Source organism: Larimichthys crocea, chromosome VI (assembly GCF_000972845.2).
Source record: "Larimichthys crocea isolate SSNF chromosome VI, L_crocea_2.0, whole genome shotgun sequence".
Taxonomy (NCBI): Eukaryota; Metazoa; Chordata; class Actinopteri; family Sciaenidae; genus Larimichthys; species Larimichthys crocea.
This window is the reverse complement of record NC_040016.1, coordinates 12,757,259-12,780,620: the sequence shown is the minus strand read 5'-3', so window position 1 is coordinate 12,780,620 and position 23,362 is coordinate 12,757,259. Positions and strand designations below refer to the sequence as shown.

The 23,362-nt window shown below is 40.8% G+C and overlaps 1 protein-coding gene across 3 annotated transcripts in view; it reads left to right on the top strand.

Moving 5' to 3' along the window:
- Positions 1-1,519: 1,519 nt before the first annotated feature.
- The window catches only part of kaznb (kazrin, periplakin interacting protein b), a 114,482-nt gene continuing 92,639 nt past the window's right edge, over positions 1,520-23,362 (top strand). Inside the window, exons 1-3 of one of the 3 annotated variants that reach the window (XM_019262972.2) lie at positions 1,520-2,068; positions 2,187-2,282; positions 22,806-22,963. In XM_019262972.2, coding sequence (XP_019118517.1) covers positions 2,207-2,282; positions 22,806-22,963 — 234 coding nt within the window. In that variant the 5' untranslated portion in view covers positions 1,520-2,068; positions 2,187-2,206. The remainder of the gene's footprint in view (positions 2,069-2,186; positions 2,283-22,805; positions 22,964-23,362) is intronic. The other 2 variants (XM_019262975.2, XM_019262974.2) reach the window with 2 other exon arrangements.

The following is a 23,362-nucleotide window of genomic DNA, read 5'->3' as shown; positions in this document are numbered from 1 at the left end:
ACGGGGTCATTTGTCTTCCAGACTAAGACAGCCACCAATGATGGGAGACACAGTGGGAAGGAATCATAGCTACTCGTACATGACAATGTACAGCCTCCAAAAAAAAAAAAAGAAAGAAAGAAAAATCTCACTCAACTCCTACTTCCTGTTCAAAGAGAATTGCATTAAAGCTGATGAAGACGGAGCACAGATTTATTCTGCCGGGCATTCGTCTGTCAGACTTGAAAGTGAAGTTTCGTCTCGAGTGTTCTTATTGTTTTTGAAATGCCAGCTTTCACTTTGACTTTTGCATTTTGCAGATTTTTGTTGTGTTTATATGCAACCACATACTGTTTTGTTACCACCTCTGACTTTGTCATCTCGATCCAATAGCTACTTATCCACCTACTTACTACTTAACATACTTAGTGTCATATTAATGTCATGGTTTTCATTTCTTCGTCGTTATCTTTTCACCTGCAGAGCCACCTGCTTAAGTCAGCCCACTCGTCGAGCCTTCCTCCCCGGCTCCCACTGTGGCCCATTGAACGTCCTACCATTTCCTTTCAAAACAGGAGGATGTGATGCAAGGATGTGAGTGCTGCGGTCAGGTCCCCCGTGAGCTCGCCATGCAGAGGAGTAGTGTGTGAGAGAGATGGCTCCATGACAATGGGCTTCCTGGCAAAGTTTTTTTTTCTGCTCGGGAGGAAATTGGCTGTTTAACGCAGGTTTACACACTGCAGATAGATTAGCCGGCGCAGAGATGGCATGAGTGTGACAATATGTTAGGATAACCGTGTCACAGTCATGTCTGTGTTGGAGGTCTCCATGCCAACAGCTGCACAATGGGTACAATACAGCTAACGGTGCCTCCCAGGCATGGGAGGATATATTAGGATCTTGTAACATGTGCTCATTTGATCTCATGGCACTGTTAATTTTTTATTACAACACCTTCACGCACCTTTCTGCTGCTGCAGTGTGTGGAAGATGTTTTCACACGTTCCTGTAAGTCTTAATTTTTCACCGTGCACTGCTTCACCAAAGCTGTTGCACTACATAGCACAAGTTTATGGGAGTTATTTTTCAGTACCATATGAGCTAATTTTTATTTTATACTCAGCAGTTTTCTACAATTCCTTTTCAAGATGAAGCCCCTGGAAACCACAAGCTGTACCAGCCCTACTTTTCACTTTTTATACAACCCTTCCACTTTCTCATCCTCCTTTTTTTTTCTCTCCCCTCAGCACTGGGGGAAGATGAAGCACTTGAGTTTGCTAGAATCTGTTTCCCAGCAGCGGCCCGAGCTTTAAGATGGATCGAGGGGATTTGCATGGGGTTGGGTGGAGAGAGAGAGAGAGTAAGAGATGTGGAGGAGAGCAGGAAAGCAGAAAGGAGAGAGAGAGAGAGAGAGAGAGAGAAAGAGAGAGGCTGGGGGGGTAGGGGGGTGTTACTGCTGCTCCAGCAAATGAGGGCTGTCGAGAGGGGAGGAGGGAGAGGGAGGAGAGAAAAAAGGGGGCATAGTCACACAGATCAGAAAACAACAGTCCCGTCCTGTGCCTAGAGGACAGACGCTGCTGTCTGCTCGTACTGAGAGTGAAAGGGGGGGAGGATTGACTTTTACCTGCTGAAGAAGCCGCAACTCAGCCCCCCCACCTCCCCTCTTCTTTGCTCTTCCCTTCAAACCCAGCCTGCGTGGAGCCGCAGAGGACTGTCAGCCTGTACAGACGAAGCACACGATCAGAGCGCTGGCAGAGCAACTGTGCCTACAGCTCTGCTACCTGCTCCACCACCTTGTATTACTCTCCCTCACACATGCACACCAAAATGCACTCACGGGCACACATTCAGGGAACTTTCTCTCGCGAGCACACACTTACACGCTGAACGAGCAAGGAGCCTGCCAGGCAAGCACACCCCCTCCCATTATCTGTGTGGGGAGTAGATCTGCTCATATTGGTGTGAGAAGCGAGGGGTTGTATTTCGTTTCTCAGCGGCAGCAGCAGCAGCAACAGCAGCAGCAGCAGGACGGGACCAGAGGAGAGAGCAGTCATCACCAGAGAACACACACCAGCTTCTACAACTGAAGGCAAGTCCCCTCTCCTCTTGCCCCTCTTCTTTTTTCCTCTCTTTTTCCATCCTGATGTGACGCAGTGTGCCTGACCTTCCCTTATCCCCCCCCCCTCCACCTCTCTCTTTCTCCTCAGCGTGTGCCAGTGGGACAGCCATGGAGGACACCCTCACCTGCAGCCATGCCACCTTCTCCCAGGTGTTTGGACGCCAGGGACAGCTCATGCAAGCCAGTGAGTAGCCACAATTAAACCTCCTCCAGCCTCCTGACAAATCATTACCAAGCTGCATGTCCTGCATGTCAGCGTAACTGATCTCCACCCTCAGCATTTCTTCCCGATCCAATCCTCAATCTTATTGTCATTTTAATTTAGCTGATGCTATGAGCCGCAACAAAGCTCTTTTTAAGGTACAAAAAGATTATAGTAGCAGATGAAATCTTCCTGGGCTGCTTCTGTGACAGAGAGCAGAGTTTTTATGGGAGGGGGGGCTGAGAAAAAACTGGGTTATCTTTGGGAAGGATGTGAGAGATGTGCGGGCTTATGTAAAGGGCAAGAAGAAAGAATCTTTTTAAGGATTATGTTTCGCATCATAGTGACTGTAGTTGTTGTTTCTGTTAGTGCGGTAAGTTGCTAAGGACCGGGTTGGATGGATTAACTGTGTAGTATTTTTTTCAAGAAGCAAGATACAAGCACATCTTTTCAGGCCGTATTCAGGTTGAACTTTGGGCTGTGGCTCAGCTGCATTCAGGGTCACATTTTAGCAAATGGGGACCACGTTGTGTTATATGAGTACAGAAAAATATAGTCTGTCTGTCCATTTGTTTTGTTAACAGAACAGTTATAAATACTTGTAGTGAAAAACATTTCTGTGTGTAGATCTAGCTGTGTCGAAGCAATGGAGGCTGAAATAGATTCATAATGCAGGTGCACGGTATTAGTAAGGTTGAGTATGACAGGCAGAGATGCTCTCAGTCTGATAGATAAATTATTGAAAACAGAATCTATCAAGGTTTTCAGGGGTGTAGAAACATTCAAGACAGCCTTGGAGCACTGCAAATGAAGCATACTTCTGTGATATCTTATTATGTAATACACATGGTCAGAATACATATTTCCCGCGGGAATGAAAAAAAGAGGGAGACTGACTTGTCTCCAGAATGAAAGTGTCTGCTGCATCCTCCCTCATCTGGCCTGTTAGTTAGCGCCTTTGATGCCTCCACTCGGCCATAAATGCAAAGTGATTCCTTATACAGTGTTATGATGGATAATGAGGAGAGTCCAGGGCCGAAACCAAAAACAAAACTGTCTTTAGAGTTGCATCCCATACATTGATTTTGCCACATCAGTTTTAAACTCCTCTTGTTTCCAGCTATTACCACCTGGAGAGAGAGAGAGAGAGTATCTGAGCGGAGAGTTTCAGAGAAAGTGTTGTAAGCAATTAACAACAAACCTGCTACGACAGCACTTTGTGTAGCTAATAATGGAAACACGTCAGTCATTTTCCTGAGGTGTTAAAATTCATCCTTCCATACACGTGTCTCTTAATAAGCTGTGTTGCAGGATTTCATGTGGTGGGATTCGTTTCTCCTGTTTGATATGTGGACTTGTTTGAAGGGTAATAATGAAAATCCGGCGCTGTGGATTGCTGATGTTCTTCTTCGCCCCCTCTTTGCACAAAAGCACCCTTTTATAAATAATGCACTTTGTTTGAATGTGTCTGTTGGCTTGATACTGTGTTGATAAAAGCGTATTATCGTTAAAGGGTTGCAGGGTCCTGATGAATATTCTGTTTCAGATAGGCAGGAAACTGGAAACATCTTCAGTCAATGAGTGGTTTTTGAGTGCTGTTGATCTGCTGTTTGTCTCTCTGGCTTCATGTTTTTGTGGAGATCCTCTCAGGATTTATGTGCAAATGATTCAAGCACAAAACACAAAACCTGGAACAGATAGTAATGTGACGTATACTGTAAGTACTCAGATGTATGCAACGGCCTTGTGTTAATCTATGTGAAGACATTTTTCCACAGTAGCGTATTGTATGTTCGACTGGGTCAGTTTGTCTGGAGGGCATCGCCGTATAAAAGGGATGTAAAACAAGAAGCGGGTGTGGCTGCGCTGGAGAGTCATATCACATCATGGCTGACAGCTGAGCCGGTCCTTCAAAATAAAAGAGTGATAGTTTTAGAAATCTGAGAATGTATCAAAATACAGTGGGCAATAATTAGATTATGAACGTTGTAAAGATAGAAAACAACTGTGAAATACAAATACTGTTATATACACCTCTGTGTTGCCAGTTTATTAGATACACCTAGCAGTAATATAACAGTCCTGCTATAAACCCTACCTTCATGAAGGTTAGAATATTTAGTTTTTGTGGAAACTGATTTAGAAAAGTGTTGATTCAATTTTGGAGGCAGCAGTTTGTGGTGCTGTTGAATTTTATTACATTAGACAGGAAGGTGCGTTTATTATTTTTGGCTTACGCTAAATAACAGAAAAACCAAAAACTAACAGCACCATCAACTACATCGTAGTTGCGTATTAATCCTCTCACATTTCTCTTGGGTACCACGTGTGTGTGGCGTTTACTGATGAAGAAAAACTTATAAATAAATGAATAAGTTCAGTAAAGTCGTGCAGAGCTTCACAGATTCCTCACAACTATTCCTCCCAGCACACGTGATGAACTAATTCCTAGAAATGCTGTGTTTGTGTTTGTTTTATCATGAAAGACCTTGTGGAAGCGCGGTGCGATGTGCATACGTGATCTGCCTCATGCAAATTCTGTTTGATTGTTCCACAATGAACGGGTTAGTTGTCAGAGTAGATGCACAAACAAGAGGGGCAAATCTAAAAGATATGCAAATCACAGTTCCAGTTAGGCGGCTGTTATGTTTTGATGTATTGGGATAAATTGGGTTTTGTGCTAAGTGACATTTTTATTTTTTTACAGATAGTCAGTAAATTAAGTTATAATGAGAAGAACGAGAGCAGCATTTTAATATTATAGATGTGTTTCATTATTTGCAGCCTTTCAGCAACACAAGTGTGAAGCGCTTAGTCTAATACTTACATGGACAAATATATTAAGCTGCAAGCAAGAGTGTCCTCTTGTCTTAACAACTTTTTTTTTTTTTCATACATTCATCTCTGCTACAACTATAATTTTGCCCCGAGCAAGTGGCAAGTGAAACCGCTGTTTCGGAGAACCACATGCATTATTCACCACGTCTTGACTTTCTTTGTGTTGCCTTCCCATCCCTCCTCTTTATCTTTTCTTTTAATTTTACCAACATTTTGTCCTACTTCTCGCCCCTTAAACTGCTTGCAGCAACAAAAAAGTTCAGGAGGGTTCACAGCTACATGAAAAAAAAAAAGTCTCATGTGCTATATCACTGCGTTTGCACAAATCCCCTGCAAGCTCAGGCTCTACTCCTTCTCGCCCAAATGACCGTTCCCTGACAGTGCAGCCATTTCAGTCACCTTTCTGCTCCACTGGACCAAACTGATACGGGGATGGGCATGGTGTAAGGTTGCCCACAGTGTAGTCCAGGAGGCCCACTGAGGACTATAACTCTGAATATCTTCATTCTCCTACATGTGTAGAGCCAGCGAGGTCAAGGTGCTGGCTTATGGCCAGTGTTCTCATCCCTGTTAGACTCCTGGGCTGCCCGCCATCAAACCTAATAGTAATATAATTCAGAGAGAGAAAGGCTCTTCTTTAATTGAGACATTTTCATTGCAGGTGTGTACTGAAACTAATCCCTTAAGAGCTGACACAATTTATGCCAGTTATGATCAACTTTTCTCCTCCTTCTCTCGGTAAAGGCCCAGTCACGTATATTAAACATGCAAATATCTGTGGCCACTGCTGAATTGGCCTAATATGTCCCTCACACTGATTTTATATATTCTCACTTACATCATTGATCTGAGTCCTCGGGTATTCCCTGCAGGACTCTTCCAGAGTAAATACAGGCTTAATTTAGATCTTCCTATCTCGTCTAATCCCCGTATTGGATTTAAGAACCCCAGTAGTGCTGAGTGGTGGACCTGACGTGTCTGTCAGTATATCCCAACTTGCAGTGACAGCCTCTGGCTAGTCAGATCAATCTCGTAAATCTACATAAGCTGCTGTGAATATCTGTTTCAGTTTAAGGCAAATGACTTGCTGGTAATATACATGTATGAACTGTGTTTAACGTATAGGAGTTTGCAAAATTGTCATGCATAATTAGTTGCATACGCTTCTCTAGTTCTTCCTAGCAGGGCAGCACATGTGTCTTCATTAGCACACTTTCCCCCAGGATTATCAATAAACTGATGGGAGTTCACTCAGTGCATTAGTTCAGCTTTCAATCTGAATCAACTCCTCTCTGCTCTTTGACAGGAGATCAGCGTCTTCTCCTTGACTGACAAACGTCTCCTCACTTACTGGAGACACTGTGCTGAGGAGATGTTGAGCTTTAATGAAGTCCTGAGCGGTTAACTTGCAGCATGACAAGACACAGATATTTGGCTAGAGTTGTCACAACATGTTCTGCATGATGGAAATCCTAACAGACTCCGACTGACTGCGGATTTTATGGTATGACAAATCCTGCATAGCGAGGGAGGCAGCAACTCCCAAGAATCCTTTTTGATGCACGTTTTATAGTCTTGCATTTAATAATTAGCTTACTTTTTGGTATTTAATCAGTCTGTGGAGATAGACACATGGGGAGGGAGCGAGGGAGGCATGCAACAGAGACTTCTAGCTGGAATCAAACCAGGGATGTTACTATTACATGATGCATGTTTTACACCGATAGGTCATGGAGAAGCCCCTATCGTTTTTTTTTTTGCACTTATGCACGGAGCATAAATGCAGAAAACAAATGTGAAACAGGGTTGACAGGAGAGGTCAGGAAGCCATGCCAACAACTCTGTGAGGCTGTGCAGGTATTAATGTGTTAGCACGTTAACGTTTGTTAATTAGCGTTAAACACAAAGCAGAGCTGAGGTTGGTGGGAGGTGTTTTGTCAAACTTATTTCAAATTTTGACCGGCTGGTTGTGCTCGAGGAAAAGTTAAAGAATCACCGGATGTGTCTGGATTCATCCTGAGGGGGACGTCAATGTGTGTAAAAATGCGTCAATCCAGTCAATCTATACTTGTTGAGACTTTTCACTCATAACCACAAATGTCAGCCTCGTGATTGCACGATGGGAAAATGTCAGGGCATGCTGGCTGTTTCTGGTGTTCTGAAACAGAATGAAGTTAGAAAAAGCAGAGAGAACATCTTTATATATAAATTTATTTGACACAACAATCCCACCACAAGGTCCATAGCTGTGCTGGAGCTTTATCAGATGGTCTTTCTCAGCAGATGGAGTTTGCTCGGTTTTTAGAGATTATTTTTGTCAACTGCTTCTTCCAAGGTGGTGAATAAACTTTCTGTCTCACCATACTGCATTTATTTATGTTATATTTTTTCTGAACAGGAGGCACAACATAATGCTTCACTTTGTTTTGTTAAACCAATTTCAACCTGATGGTTGCTGCATCCCTGCTCCCTGTCCCACAAAGGGCAATTTGTTGCTGCAGCACACCACCAAACTCGATGTGTTTTATTGTATCTCCTGGATTTATTGAAGATAAAGCGCTCTGCTTTTTTTTTCGAAGGCGTTTCTTATATATTGCTGCATTGTTTCAAAGGATGGCAGTAATTTCTCGCACTCTGAGCTGTCTCCTCTCTCTCTTAATCGCCCTCTCTTTCTCTTTCTGTCTCTCTCTGATACACACACACACACACGCACACACTCATAGAAAATTGAGGTTATTGCAAAATTTTAAGTGGATGCACATAAGCTCAATACTGTGCGCTCAGCGAACACATCTCCCGGATTTAATAGTCGCTCATTTTTGCCACTTTAAAGCAGCTATATTTGTCACTGCTCGATCTGCTGTGTACACACCGAGCTGCCAGGAGAGAGTTTAAGGTATGAACAACAGCAGCTTTGCTTTTCGAGGGCTAATCCTGCTCATTTCGGCGTCTGTATGATGATGATGTGTGTATATGTGGGGTTTTGTGTAGCTGTCTTGTGAAAGTTTGAGTGAATATTCCTGCCAGAGTAAAAACACACACACCGGTTTCTCTTCCTAATCAGGTGCACGACAGAAAAAACAAAAGCTGCTCAGATGAAAAATGTTCTTCATGATTTAAAACACCTTCAGAGCAGCCTGCAGTGTGCCGTTCACGTCCCTGCCGTGTTTTCTGCGTCATTGAACCCCTCTTTCCTGAGTGTCTGCTGACTCTGCATATCTGCCTCACCGTGCCCTGTACTGCTGGCCTCTTTTTTTTTTTTTTTACCCCTGTCTGCCCGCCATAAACCCCTTAGTTACACTGTTCAGCCCACTGCAGACACATGCTGTGAGCTGCTTCCCAGAAACACCAGTGCTCATCTTACAACACACCACAAAGCAAGACGGAAACAGAGAGAGGAGAAGAGAGCGAGGCCGGGACCAGATAAAGAGTCAGACACATAAGCTGAAAACTTTAAGAGAACTCACATTCGTCGGATTTCAAAGTCTGATCTGGAGAACTGTCACCTTACTGCAGCAACATAAAGTACCTCAGCTGAAAAAAAGGTTTCAACTTTGTTATACAGCTCAGCATGACTGTAAATACTATCCTATTTCATCAGACATCCCACTTCTTTTCACTCTCCGCACTACAGCACTGTGAGGCAACGAAAAAAAAAAGCAATCCTAAGGAGAATCTGGTGTGCTCTGAGTCTGTATAAATTTGCATCAGTAGTTAGTGCAGTCGCTCCTGTGGTGATGAAATATGGCCCTTTTCTCCCGGTTGCTTCTCCTTAACATGCAGGGCACGCCGTGCACGGATGGGAGTGACAGTGCACACTGTGTGTGCATCAGTGTTACAATGAGAGAATGAGAGTTTCAGCTGGGTTGACTCCCTGTGGGGAACCAGAAAATATTAACAGCTACAGAAGCATTTAGTTGAAATGGTGCCATTTGTTTCCATTAAAAATGGCCTCTATATATAGGCTCTGCTTCTTAAAGGTTATCTCTGTAAATGATAGCCGAGAAAGAGCAACACACTTCTGCTCAGTTACATAAAGTTCAGCAATGTTTTGACAAGTGCAGAAGCTAATGAGCAGAGCTATGTTTGAACCTACACATTGTAAATCAGATATGCAAGTTGAGAGGCTTAACTGTACACGTTTATACCACAAAGAGAGGAATATACTTTGTGCCAAGATTCTCTTAAGATGTGTACAGAGCACAGATATCAGAGAGGAGCTGAATTTAATTCAAGTTGCCAGATCACAAGAGCAGTGAATCAACTAGAGCTCATGATAACTCATTGTGAAATGATCCATCATTCTGCAGGAAGGAGTTTACAAGGAGGTTGTGCAATGAGTGTGTGTCACAACAGATGAGTGTGTCCACATTTGTGAACCAAACAGTCAGTCACCACAGAGATATCAGCCTCAATGCCTGCTTTGTATTGCGATCCCTTGGTAATACGTCTTAAAGCGGGTACAGAGTCACTAGTTTGTCATATTGTAGTACATAAGCTGTGTGAGGATTTGTTACTGACACCAAACTCAGCAGACCTCACTGAGGTCCCACTTCTAACAGTTAATACTCTTATGTCTTTGTTTGAGTCTGTGGCGCTGTTATAACTGATTCCCTCCCTTAATGCATTGCAGCACCTGTCGGGCATGGCGTCCCTGCTCCACAGTCTTCATCGCAGTCGTTTTAATCACCAAAATACAACCCGAGGTTAAAATATCCTCCTTATACCAACTTAAACACACACTTTAGAGAAAAAACAGATGCCTCCCTCATTACTGGGAACGTGAGGTGCAGTAAAGATTTAGGACTCGCTAATTTGACTTCAGTTTTTAAATATTGTGCCTAAATGGGCAAAAATAAGGCAAAATACTGCTGGTGGAGTAAGTGTCCAGAAAAAATAGGGTGAAAAACTAATTAGAATCTGGCAATTAGTAATTTGATATGTAAGTTTTTAGAAACAACACAAGTTAACTAAAGTTTCATCTTTTACTAAAAGTGCAACAGTCCCAAAAAATGAAGCTTTCAATAAATTCGTGCTTACTGTATGATTCATTTACATTTAGCTGACCAAGGCTTGGCAAGGTTTGTTTTTTTAAAGATATTTTTTTGGCCTTTTTTGAAGCTTTATTTTTGACAGAGACATCTGAAGAGAGAGATGGGGAATGACATTTAGTAAAGGGCTGCAGGTCGGATTAAAACCCTGGGCCGTTGCGGCAAGGACTGATCCTTCATACATGGGGCGGATGCTCTACCAACTGAGCTAACCAACACCTGACTGAGGATTTTTTTTTTTCAGCCAATTACTTTTTGTCACATCTTTTATGAGCCAGTCATCTTGTTGGAATTAAACTTTGAAATCTCTCATTCAGTCTACAATTGACCAACCTTCACGCCTTCACTTCAAGTTTTCTTTTTTTAATATATATTTTATTAATTCAAAGAGCAAACAGACGACAAGACAGTAATATAAGAAAAAGCAGAAAACATAACAAAACACAACGACATACAGTAACTACTACAAAAGAGGCTAAATGAATGAATATAGGCACCATTCCTTCAATTCCCTTTTCACTCGCTGTGTGACTACACCAGTGAGATAATGACATTGCATATTTCTTCAACTTCTCCTATTATGCACACTATATCAAATACTTTTATACATTTTACACTAAAACATGTGTTAAGACATGAAAAGGTAGGTAAAGAATACAATGTCAGAAAAGCAGAAACCCTCCTCAGTATTATATGATGAAGAGAACAAGACTGTGTCAAGACAAAGAGAACTGAAACTAATGATCACTTTTAATGTTCTGTTGATTAATTACTCAATTAATTGTTCTCTAAGTTGGTATATAAATGCCATAAAAGAGTGAACAATACCTTCAAATGTCTTGTATTGTCTGATCAGCAGTCCAAAATACCAAAATATTCAATTTACATTGATTAAAATCAGAGAAATCCACATATTTGAAAAGCTGGAGTCAACATATTTTGCATTTTTGCCTGAAAGATTAAATAATTATTAAAATAATTGCTGATTAATTTTCCATTGACTGATTATTTGATTAGTTTCAGCTCTAAAATATGTTTCCTGATAACTCTCCATGTCCATCTTTCAGTTAATTTTTCCCAGTTGAGATGATCTCCTACGCCAATATTCAAAATAAACATCAGTATACTGTCATTTTGTCTTCTCCACAGCCGTGTACTTGGACAGACATGCTCAGCATCAATAAACAGTGCTCATCTCTCTCCTCTCCAGCATGATCTGGAGTGTTTGATGTGAGAGGGATGTGAAATAGCCAACGAAATATGGCAGCAATGGATTTCTCCACACAGGAATGTCTAACTTGGCTAATATGTTGAATTGATGTGCCTTTGAACTCCACAGAGTTGTTTACCTGCACAGAGACGTGTTAATAAATGATAGTGGTAATATCCTGCAGTCTGAACTCAAAAGTGGCTCATCTGCTATTAGAAACCTGCTCTGAAATTGAATTTTTGAGCATCAAAGTGGCTGATATGATAATGGATTCAGAACCGTCACCCCACATTAGAGCAAATTTGAAGTTCAGCTACTTAATCCCCATCTGTCTCACTCAAAGTTTGCGAGTTGTGTGCTACCTGCTACCATTGTGCTCCGGTACAAAGATACACTGACCCACTTTCATCCACCCTGAAAGACAGACACAGACAGTCGCTCACAAACAGTCCTAATTGGGCTGCAGCCTTGTCACCGCTGCTGCTGCCTGAAGCCCCGGCTCTCGAAAAGCACTCCAGCGTGCAGCCTCTGGATTTTTAAAATGTCATGTTTGAGCTCAGGTTTGCTCTAACAAGCAGTGTTTACCCCGACTCTGTGAGAAGACGAGAGGATCCTTATCTCAGCTGATGCAGAGAGATTTCTTCTTCTTCTGTCTGCCAGTTGGATCTTCAAAGTTTCTCCTTAAGTTAATTTTCATGCTTTGTGGTTGCTGCTGAAAACAAGCTATTAGCCGAGCTGCCTTCTTGGATCCATTTTGTGCTGGAGTATATTTCATATTCTTGTGGATAACCAACCAAATGTTGTCATTGTGACTTTGTTACAGCCACAACAGACCACAACAGTAAACTTTTTTTTTTAGCCAGTGGTGAAGTTCAGATTGGGAATTATTATGTGAGAGGTGAAGGTATCAGTTTCTGCCAACATTAGTTGTAAAAGAACACAATGAAAACTGCAGAACAATGTTTGGTCTGCTGTCGCTGTCACTAATACTGTTTTTCTCCAGCTCCACCTGCAGCTCGATGCAACATGTTCAGACCCATTCTTATCAAAGAATTTGGGAAAATATTTGAAGTTACTAACTGATGTAGGAGCAGATGAAGTAATGTGTACATCATTGAAAAAACACTGGGACTCCTAGAGTGCACTGAACAACAAAGAGTTGTTATGTAAGAAAACTCGAGGGAGGACTTTTTTGTTAATTACATACAGCAGTTAGAGGATTTCAGGACTTTTTGAGGTACCTTTAACTGCTCTTGCTCTGTAATTGAATTAAACGATTATAAAAGACATATCAGGGATGCTGACATTAATTAACCTTTAACCGCCGAGAATCAATTTAAGTTATTCAAAGAGTCCTGTCTCCTGACCCCTGACATTTTCTAAAAGCAGACAGCTTTTTTTTTTTGTTACACACACCATTACGCCTGATATATGAGAGCTGCTCTTTATCTGCAAGTTAATTACTTGTGTGTGTCTTGCCTGAGTGGAGGAATTTTCGCGAGAGTCACAATCCTCTCCAAGTGGTTTCATTAAGGTGTTCAAGAGGAGGCCTCAGGCAGATTATCAAAGGGCCATCAGAGGCTTTTATGTTCAGTCGATAGTTCAGCACTCCTCCTGAGATTTGTTTCTCTAAAGTCTTTGATTCAAAGGAATAAAGAGAAACCTGGCTGACTGTGTGCTGATCTCCTGTACTTCTCACTAGGTGGCACACTGATCAAAGTTATGTAAAAAAATCAGTGGAGGGCATTTCACCTTGGCTTTCTCTGGACTTATTAAGGACCATATTTTACTTATACATCACTAACAGGTTTTGGAAAGATCAGAAATGAACTTTTTGTTGTGATAAATCCTGTTTTTTTTGGAGGTAATTACATTTTTATTGTTAAAACTGCAGTTTTTGGAGTTGTTATATACATGAATTGTTAATCTGAATGAAACAGGATCTTTTTCATTGGCTATAATCAATTATTTTACACAATTTACCTTTAAATGTTGGATATTTTATCATTAATTGTAGTTCAGGCAGTAGCAGAAGTTTTAAAGGGTCAAACACTTCTTATGTCACTGCTTCCCTTGCAGCTGTTCAGGCCACTGCCACAGTGAGACGGCTAAAAGAAGTTCATTTTCATTTCATGTGGTTGCAGCATGTATCAAAGCTACCAGGTGGTGGCAATGTTGCTGTGGGCAAAATGAAATCCCTCCTGCAGTTTTTTTTTTGCCTCCCCACTGGAGCTTTATGCTCTAATGCAGAGGTGGTTGACACAGTGGGATGCAGCTCTCCCCATCTCAGTGAGTTGTGAAGGGTTTGACCTCAGCTGACTGTCTGCTAAAGAAAACTTCTAAATCGTACATTTGTAATTTAGAGATATAGCAAAGGTATCTTGAAAGAAATGGTGGCCAATTATTAAGACTGAAATCTTCAGGATTAACGTCCAGAGATGAGAGAAGTGTTTGATCTGATAGCACGTAGCTGATATTTTGAGGCACTGCAAATCACAAGTTGCATTATAAAATAAGGATTTAAGATTCGTGTGAGATGTAGTCTGCAACAATCTGTACATATTTGTAGTCTGAGCCTGTTCCCTAATAATGGAAATAATTAAGTCAGGGGCACTTTTTAACACATGAGGATCAGTTTACTTTTTAATAATTAGTATGCACTCTGTATAAACAGCTGTATTATGTACTTTTTGCTGGTTCTGGGGAAACTAAAGACATTAGAAAATGACTTAAACTGTATCAGTTGAGGGGTTGTGTGTGGGTGTTTGCAGTGCACTGACAGTTTAATGAAATATGCTAGAGCCTGAAATGTAGGGGTCATTGTTTTTGGAGCTTATCCATAGTCAAGACTAAAAGTCAGGATGTCTCTCCGTCTCTCTCTCGCTTCGATAAAAAAAACTCTTTTTGAATCTGTCTCTGACGAGTTCCCCATACTCATGGAAGAGCAGCACTAAATTGCTGGAGAACTTCTTTAAAGCTACAATATACAATGACATTTTAGATAATAGTGTTGAACTTTGTGGAGACACTTTGGGTGGGCCCTTTGCCTGCTTCAACCTAACAATAGCCCCTGTGAGGTCCATAATAAAGTGGTTTTCAGGAACAACTTGACTGTCCTGTAGAGAGTACCCTGATCTCGACCTCATTCAACACCTTTGGGATGAAAATGAGTCAGGCCTAATGGCCTAACATCAGTGTCTGACCTCATGCATGCTCTTGTGGATGAATGGGAGGAGAACCTCGCAGCGAGGCTCAAAAATCTTGTGAGAAGCTTTTACAGACCCATGAAAGCCGTTATAGCACCAGATTAAAGCTGAAGTTTTGATATTCAACAATCACATCCAAGTCTAATTTCATGTGTCCCAATACTTTTGGCCATATAGTACACCGTAACATTTTAGGGTGGAAGTTTATCATCTGTCATCTACAAACAAGCTATTGCGAACCATCTTAAAAAGCTACAGATTACAAGGTGGCCTGTGGTGGTTTGAAAGCATTTTGCACTTAAATGGACGAAGTTGTTTTAATTCTCATGTAGGTTTGCCTGGGAGTTAATTAGTAAGCGCACAGATTGTAAGTTCGGGCAAGTAAATTACTGCATGTTCATGTGTTAACAGAGTTCAGACAGTGAGGTTAATTGAATCCTTGATTTGGTCTGCAAAAACAGTTTGGGGGTGTGAAATGTACGAGGAAATTATTACAAAAACGCAAGTTAACAGGAGGAAGGTTTCCCTCTTCTATTATAAATTTTTATTCTGTGTTTCCTGGTGAAACTGCAGTGTGGAGAATCTGCAGGGAGAGCTGAAAACTTTTCCTGCCCTGGAGGCCTCATTGTGAAGATGTTTCCCTCTAGGCTGCCCTCGAGGTCTTTACTGTCTTACATTTAACACTTTCACTTGTTAAGTAAACTGAACGGCAGGAAGGAAAATTAAGAGCCTGTTTGAGAACAAATGAGGTAATTTAATTTTCAGCTGTATCCATGTCCACAGGCTCTTTTCAAATACTCCTCAATATTAAATACTTTATGGCTTGGCTTTAACTTTCAGTTATGTCTTTACAAGTATGTCTTCACATAATTAAATCATGGATGGAGGTCGCTTATGTCATCACAAGTAATTATTAATGTATGATGTCAACTGATGCAGAGAAATGTTAGACAACAGAAGAAATGCGTCGAGTAACCATCAACCAAATTTCTACACAGATTATTTTAGCCATTGTTTCAGATGTGATGATATCTGTGGGTTGGTGATCCACCGCTTTGGTCCAGACTGAAATCTCAATCTCATCACGTATATTGCTATGAAAACTCATACAGAAATGAATCCTCATGACTTTGGTGATGCTTTTCCAGACATATGTGGTTTAGAGTTTCTCAACAATTATTATTGAATAGACTAACATGAAATCTGCTACAGACATTCATGGTAGGTTTTCATCTAGTGCCATCATTAGGTCAAAATTATTAATTTTAGCAAATGTAAGCATGCAAAAATTCTAAAATAAGATGGTCAGCATAGCAAACGTTACAGACAATCAGCATGTTAGCATTGATATTAAGTGCAAAGCTGACTCATAGACTGTCAACTTAATAATTTTTGATTTACCAGTTTGATGATACCCCTGTAATACAAATGAAAACAAAAGCCTAAATCAGTATTTGGCCACCAGTTAGATGATGCTGGCTTGCATTCAGTTAAACAGGATTCAAACTGTGCACAACAGACGTGTGTGATATTTCTTTCTGAAAAAGGCTGAATTGAGTTAAGTGTCTGGATGCAGATCTGATCTGATCAGATACAGTTTGTTATCAAAACAAGCCGAAACACGCCTGTTGCGTCGTGGGAACTGTGGAAATGGAAATGAAATGCAGGCTCAAGGGATTCCCTCGATCACTGTGGACAGAGAAGAGACGTCTGGCACTCTGCCTCAGCTCCTTTCTGCTGTTGTTTTGGGCAGGTTCTCTGATTCCAGCTTCATTTGGGGGAACACAGCGAGACAAAGAAATGCAGAACAAATATAGTTTGTTTTCCACAGGGGTCAATCTCCTAAATCCTCTGTCACGATTATGCACTCCATGTTCACATTTTCCCAGACAAAGCCCTGCACACACAGAAGCCCATCTGCTCTGCATCAAACATTAGTGGACACTTGCCAGAGGGAAAGGATCAGATGCGTGTTGCGGAGGTGTGGAACCATGACATTGGAGTGAAATGTGAAGTATCTGCCATTAATGCAGTGTGTGTGTGTGTGTGTGCCAGACATAGAGATAAAACAGATTGGTGGACCATGCTGTAACACGCTTGCAACACACATTAGACAAATTCTTTCATGTTAATGCCGTTCTGATCTGTCTACATATTCGAGTGTAGCCTGACGTGAGATGTTTTCAGAGTATTCCGCTGCTGGAAAAAAATGTCCAATTTCTCAGGGGAATTGTTACACGCAGACTATCAGTGGGTGAATTGGACAATCCTGCAGATAGTGATGCAGAACAATGAAGCAGACAACAAGATTACAGGCTTGCGTTGATACTGTCAGATACAGAGGGGAGGGGGATTCAGTTATTTCTATGCAAAGCAAGCTTTGCTAAGCTATAATTGATCTGTCTAAATCCCCACATTTGAACAAACTTGCAGTTAGCTTTACAGTGCCATGTTTTCCAAAGCCTCATAATGAGCATTCGCTGAGTGTGGGTGATGGTGTTTCCACCCCTGGTTTATGTTCAATACAGGCTTTTGTCCCCAAACAAGATTGTGTTGTGTATTTATTTGGCACTGGTGTAATTGAAATGTAGCAGTGCTCTCTCTTTTGGGATTGCCTCAGATTCTCTCAGACACCCCCATCCTTTCATCTGACTCCGGGTCTTTTGGGGCTCGAACAGTGAAGTTCTTGGAGCTTCTTCAAATTGCCTTGGCAGAGGCTGGTTGCTGTAACCGTTGGCCCCCAAAGTTGAGCAGAGGCAAAAGAGTAATTTTAATATCTTTCTCATGGCATTTCCTGGTGGGACAGCTGCCTGAACTCGTCTGAATATATTTTACTGTATTCCACATTTGCATAAAATCTCCCTTGATCATATTTTATGTGATTTCACAAATTAACAACCATCATATATAAGAACTGGAATGAATATTTTTCCTGGAGGAGGAATTACATTTTATGAGTGAGGAGCTTTTTTTTTTTTTCATGTGGACATTATATTCTCCTTTCACAACTATATGTGCTGACAAAACACTAGCATGCCTCATTAGATTCCATTGTTGATGTTCTTTTGCTCCTGTGGGTGGCTACAAAGAATGTAATGAGCTGTCCACATCTCACAGGCATCGGCAGCATTGGGGCACCTGTGTGTGGGAGGGTGCACCACAAAAAAATATAATACCCCTCTGATTCAAATGATTGTGCGTATCTCATTTTACATCACAAATACAGATATAAAGAAATACCAGAAAAAAGGATTTAACCATGAAATGGAATTAAATATATAAATATATAAATGATATTTGTATATCATGTGATGACAAGCTGAGATAACTCATTGAAAGTGCTGGTGTGTTGTTTCTCTTTATGTCTGTGGACCATAAAATAATTTTTTTAAGGACATTTTTCAAACTTTGCATTATTCATATATTCTGTGACTTACATACTTTATATGAAAAAAGTACAATATACTGTTTTTTTATTTTTATTTCTTGCATAGTTTGTCTGGGGCGACACAGTGTTGCAGTGGTGACAGTCGCCACACAACAACCCTGGCTGGGGACTTTCTGTGTGCAGTTTGCATGTTCTCCCTGTGTCTGAACCTCTTACCCCACGCCAGCTGGGATTGAAGACATATGGATGTTTCTGCTGTATTTGTGGGTAGTTTACAACCTTGTACCGTTTTATAATGATATTTTGAGTGATTATCACTAAAGATTTGTAAACGTTTATAGGTAGCAGCATTCATTTTTCTTGTATTTTGGGGTTCTGGCAGCTTTATAATTTGTTAAATTGACAAAATGATAAATCAGACTTACAGCTGGGTTTGTGCCGAAAAAAATGATACTGTGCTTGTGTAGTTAGGACGGTGCTAAGGTGCTAAAAAGGACAAACATTAATACATTGAAACCTTGTCTTCAGAGCATTAATCAAAATAGCTCTTTCTCAATAATCTCCACCATTTCTCCTCATCAAAATTCCTCCCCCTGACGTCTCCTCTATTATTAAAATGCCAGAGTTCACAAACGGTCAGGTTCACAGGGCCATTTTGTATTCTTACATTCACTATTGTATCTGTTCAGTGATGAGAAAACAAGGTTTGACATTTCCTCACTTACATATTCATAGCAGAGCCCAGAGGTGTGCGATCATCTCCATGCTGCTGCCTCATCTAGTTTGCTCCAACCAGAAGAATGTTAAGCGTGCAGGTGGTGGTGGAGACTTGCAGATGCACACCTTCATAGCTGTCAAATGCTGATGAGCGACGTCACCAGCTGAGAGTTTCAGTATCTGTTGTAATTTCACGAGTGGTAAGCAATCAATTATTACAACCAATCCAAAAATTCAGCAGCATGCGGTGTGTCTGTTTTTGTGATGCTTTATGGCAATGCTGTGGCATTTACATAGTGATATGTTATGTTGACATATTCAGGGTGGTCAAAGTAGCATTGCCTTTATAGAAAGCCACCTGTCTTCGCCATCATGTATCATAGTGTGCGGCAGAATGAATTGAATAAAAATTGAAAGTGGAGCAGAGAGGAGAAGAGGGTGTGTCTGTTCTCCGAATTTGACAGCATGTCATTTTCTGCAGGAGCGTGCCATTACCCCGACATGTTTGGCCGTCTTTCGGGCAGAGAGGTACACCTTGTAAATGTTGAATGTGAAATTAGAATCCAATCGCCAACTACTGTTGTAAACATTTTATTTCCCTCCCTCCACCCACCCTACGCTGATTTGATGTACGCCGTGGTGCCTGCTGGGCTGCCGTGTGCTCGTAAACATGCCTCTGTTTGTTGTGTTCCTGAAGTTCAAGAGGAGGCAGGAAGGTGTGGCTGTAAATCTTTGATCATTCTGCTGAAAAGCTGACCTTGGCTGTTGTCAGTGAGTCACACATTACCTCATTCACTCTGTCACTCTCAGCCCCAATTTGACCTCTTGGCCTGTTCGCCGTCATGGGTTTGAGAAAGTGATGCTTGACTTGGAGCGAGTGTCCTGACCTTCAGACATCCGTGGTGACTAATGTTGGCCCGCTGACAGAAAATTATTCAACAATGATTTTAAGAGTTGATCAATTTGATCATTTATCAGGTAAAACGCTGCTGCTGCTTCTCAAATGGGAGGATTTGTGGCCTTTCTCTGGTTTATATTATTTTAGATTGATTATATTTGGGTTTTTGGCTGATTTCAATATCATCTGTCTTTGTGAAACAGCGATGGGCTTATCTGGCACTGCAGAGCCTAAATTTGTTTCTCAAACTTACAAACTGTACACTCATACCACCTCAGAGAATATTAGGCTCTCCAAGTATCCACCTTTAGGACTGATGTTAAAATACAGTTGCATAGGCTGACCCTATTCAGCTATGGACAGTTTTATTTCTTTTACAAAGATTATTTAATGTTGACTTTTGTTGAATCCTAAGTGGAGCTGTTTCAAGAATCAGAGCTAGTTGATTTAGAAAACTAGTCTTGATCAACTCTTCCTAATATTTTTATATCATTTGGAGCCATTTTACCTCTGCTTATTATTTTGCTGTCACGTTTTATCTCACAACTACTAATGGATGTATGTGCATGAACGTGACCACACAGACAAAATATCATTATTTTAAATTTCATTCCAATGATCTCAAAGTTCATTAGACATTTTGTAGTATTTTGAAAGTATATGTTTATAGTATGATATGTTTATGCTTTCAAAAGGATATTTCAGAGATTTCTACCACTAGAGAGAGATCACATACCACCAGTGGTACACTACCCCATTTGAGAACAAGTGGCCTTTTAAACTTTAATTCAGATTTACAGTTTTGTTCCCCTTTGAGCTGTTTCAAGGTTAGAAAAGTCATTTTAGTCTACACTCTCTGATTAGCAGCAACATATATATTCTGTAGAGGCTTCGTCAAGATACTTTATTCCCATATCAACATGATTGATTGTGATTTGTCTTAGTGAGCTCACTTAAACAATGACAAATGGCAAAACCACTCACTCATAAAAACACATCATACAATATACAAAGTATCAAACAGATATAGAAACCTTGCTAACCATGTTAAAGCATGAAACAAATGAATAAAATGTGATCCAATACATGGGAACATCACAGATAAAACACTAGTGTCTGGAGGAAAATTAGCAGCAACATCAACAAACACATGATAGGGGCGGTCGGTAGCATAATGGGTCAAGTGGCCGCCCAGTGTGTAACGGCTACAGTCCTCGCTGCAGCTGGCCCTGGTTCGAATCCCGCATCGGACGGCCATTTACTGCGTGTCACTTCCTATCTATCTTCAGCTGTCCTATCATTAAAGGCATAAAAGGCCCAAAAAAAAAAAAAAAAAATAAACAAAAAAAAAAACAACCCATGATATAAAGTATTGCATGATGATTTAACCTGCTGAGTAACCTGCTGCACAGCTATGTTTGGAGTGTTAAGGAGGCAGACAGCTTCAAGGTCTGTGCTATTTTGAAACCTGGATGTTCTGGTCTTAATGCTTCTTAGTCTTTTGTGAGAAGGAATAAGATTAAAAAGCTTGTTAGCTGAGTGAGAGGCGGCCTTCAGAACTTTAAGGCCCTTCTTTTGTAATCTGGCCTCAATCAGATTTCCACAAGAGGTGGGAGCTCACATCCAGTAATTCTGGATGCACCACTTTGTTCAACTGTGTCTTGTCCTCAGCTGCCTTGTTGCTAAACCACACATTGCATTGTGCGAGGATGCTTTACACTGATAATCTATAAAACTGCACCATAGCACATTTTTTCAATTGTCTTTGGAAGACTTTGAAGTGCTTTCTTGAAAATAGTAGCAGTGTTTTCCCCCATTTCTAGGAAGAGAGTCTCTAGCTGTCCACTTTCACAATTTAATTGTTGTTAGTGTTGAAGGGTAAGTGTTCCCAAGCAGCAGCCTCTGTGGCTGTTAAGTGAAGCCAATGCAGAAGTGCTAAAACCTGCAGTTCTTTGAACGGCCACGTGAGGCTGGCTAAAGTACATGTGAATCTCCATAAGCCCCCATATAAAAATGTCTAACTTCACAGCAGAAATAAACATGTTTACAGCCTGATACAAACACAGTTTCAGTCTCTATACTGTAGCTAATATCACCCGTTCGTGACAACTGTACTGAGGGTGAATTTTTAAATAACTTATATGATGTGAAATATTCAAACCCAAGGCATGTCTTTCATGGCTGCACCTTTCCATCAAATTTAAATATACTATTAATACACACCTTCCCAAAATTCAACCTGCCATTTTTGGTATCTTTAGAAAGTTGGCACAATAATCCACCAGTGAATATGAATATATTATCCTTGTTATTATTATTTTTACTCTTCCAGCTATTTTAGTCTTTATTTTTTTATTTTTAACTCTTGGTGGCAACATTATGTTTCATGATGTAACTGCATGCAACTGCTACTTGTCACCTTTATTATTTGTATATTCCTGCAAACAGGGCACTTCTGCAAAAGCGAGCATGCTCTCATTGAGTTTCACATGTATGAATAATGATTTCTATCAGTCAATTAACCAATCACAGACCTGAACTGAAAGATTAACATGTCGGTTTAGGTCCATGTGTTGAGTTGAGTACTTTCTGGCCCATTGGCAGGCTGCCTTTTCTTTTCAATTGGAAAAAAAAAAAGAATGAATCATGTAAATAATATACACTATGTGTTAGTCCTTAGTATTCTATCACCCTGTTGGCGTGGTTTGAAACTTAAATATTTCAGTGAAATGTTTCAGTATTGATCTGATATTTCTACATTACCACCTACAAACTCTGACCAAAAAAACTTGGAAGCTCCAAGAAACAAATACATTTCTAAATGTCATATTATGATATGTTTCCTCTGACTGAAAAGACAGACAGAATAGACATTATTACTGGGACTGTCTCCATAAAAAAGGATTATATAATGGTTTGACTGTGAGTGTCTTGGTAATGGATTTAGCCTAATGACGCCCCTCTTGTCCAAAAGAGGGATTATTCTGAACAGGAGAACAATGGACTTGATGATGGCCCGTGAAAGAATGAAGTCGCAGAAGTCTGATCCAGAAAATCCTACTAGAGGGAGAGAGGAAACAAACTTTGGAGCTATTAGGCCGGCATGGCAGTAGAGTTACAGTAGGTCATGGATGCTTTGTTTCTGTGTGGTTCTACCTTTTACTGACCCAACTTTTTTTTTTTTGCTTTCTTCGCAGCCGTCCAGTCTCTGAACAGCTTGAACGACCAGATTGCTCAGTTCATGGTGACCAGACCTTGTAGTCTGGCTGATGAGGACGAGGCCTTCATCCCAGGAGAGAGGGACACCTTGAGGAAGTCCATGACCCTAATGAGACATCTGCTTGTGGATGCTCAGGTACAGTCTCTGCCCTCTGCTCAAAAACATTTTTATATAGAAACAAACAATGTTCAGTCCAGAGGACAAAGAGTAATGCAACTGGGATAGATAACTAGATAACAGAGAGCTGCAGGTGCACACAGCAGGACAAGTCACAAAGTATTACAAGAGAAATGTCCCCATTTATCTCTACCTTCATACAGGTTTTAGCATTTGTTTGTACAAGAAGGTACTGTCTCACACAGTCAGTTCATCGATTGCTTAGTGTGGTCTGGTGAGGATTGATAGCAATGTACTGGTTTAGGGTTGTTGGTTACTTTTCAGTTACTGAATGGATTCACTTTGTCATGCAACTAAGCCTAAGTCTCTAACTCCTGTGGGCTTACAAGACACTATAAATATACTGTATATATATAA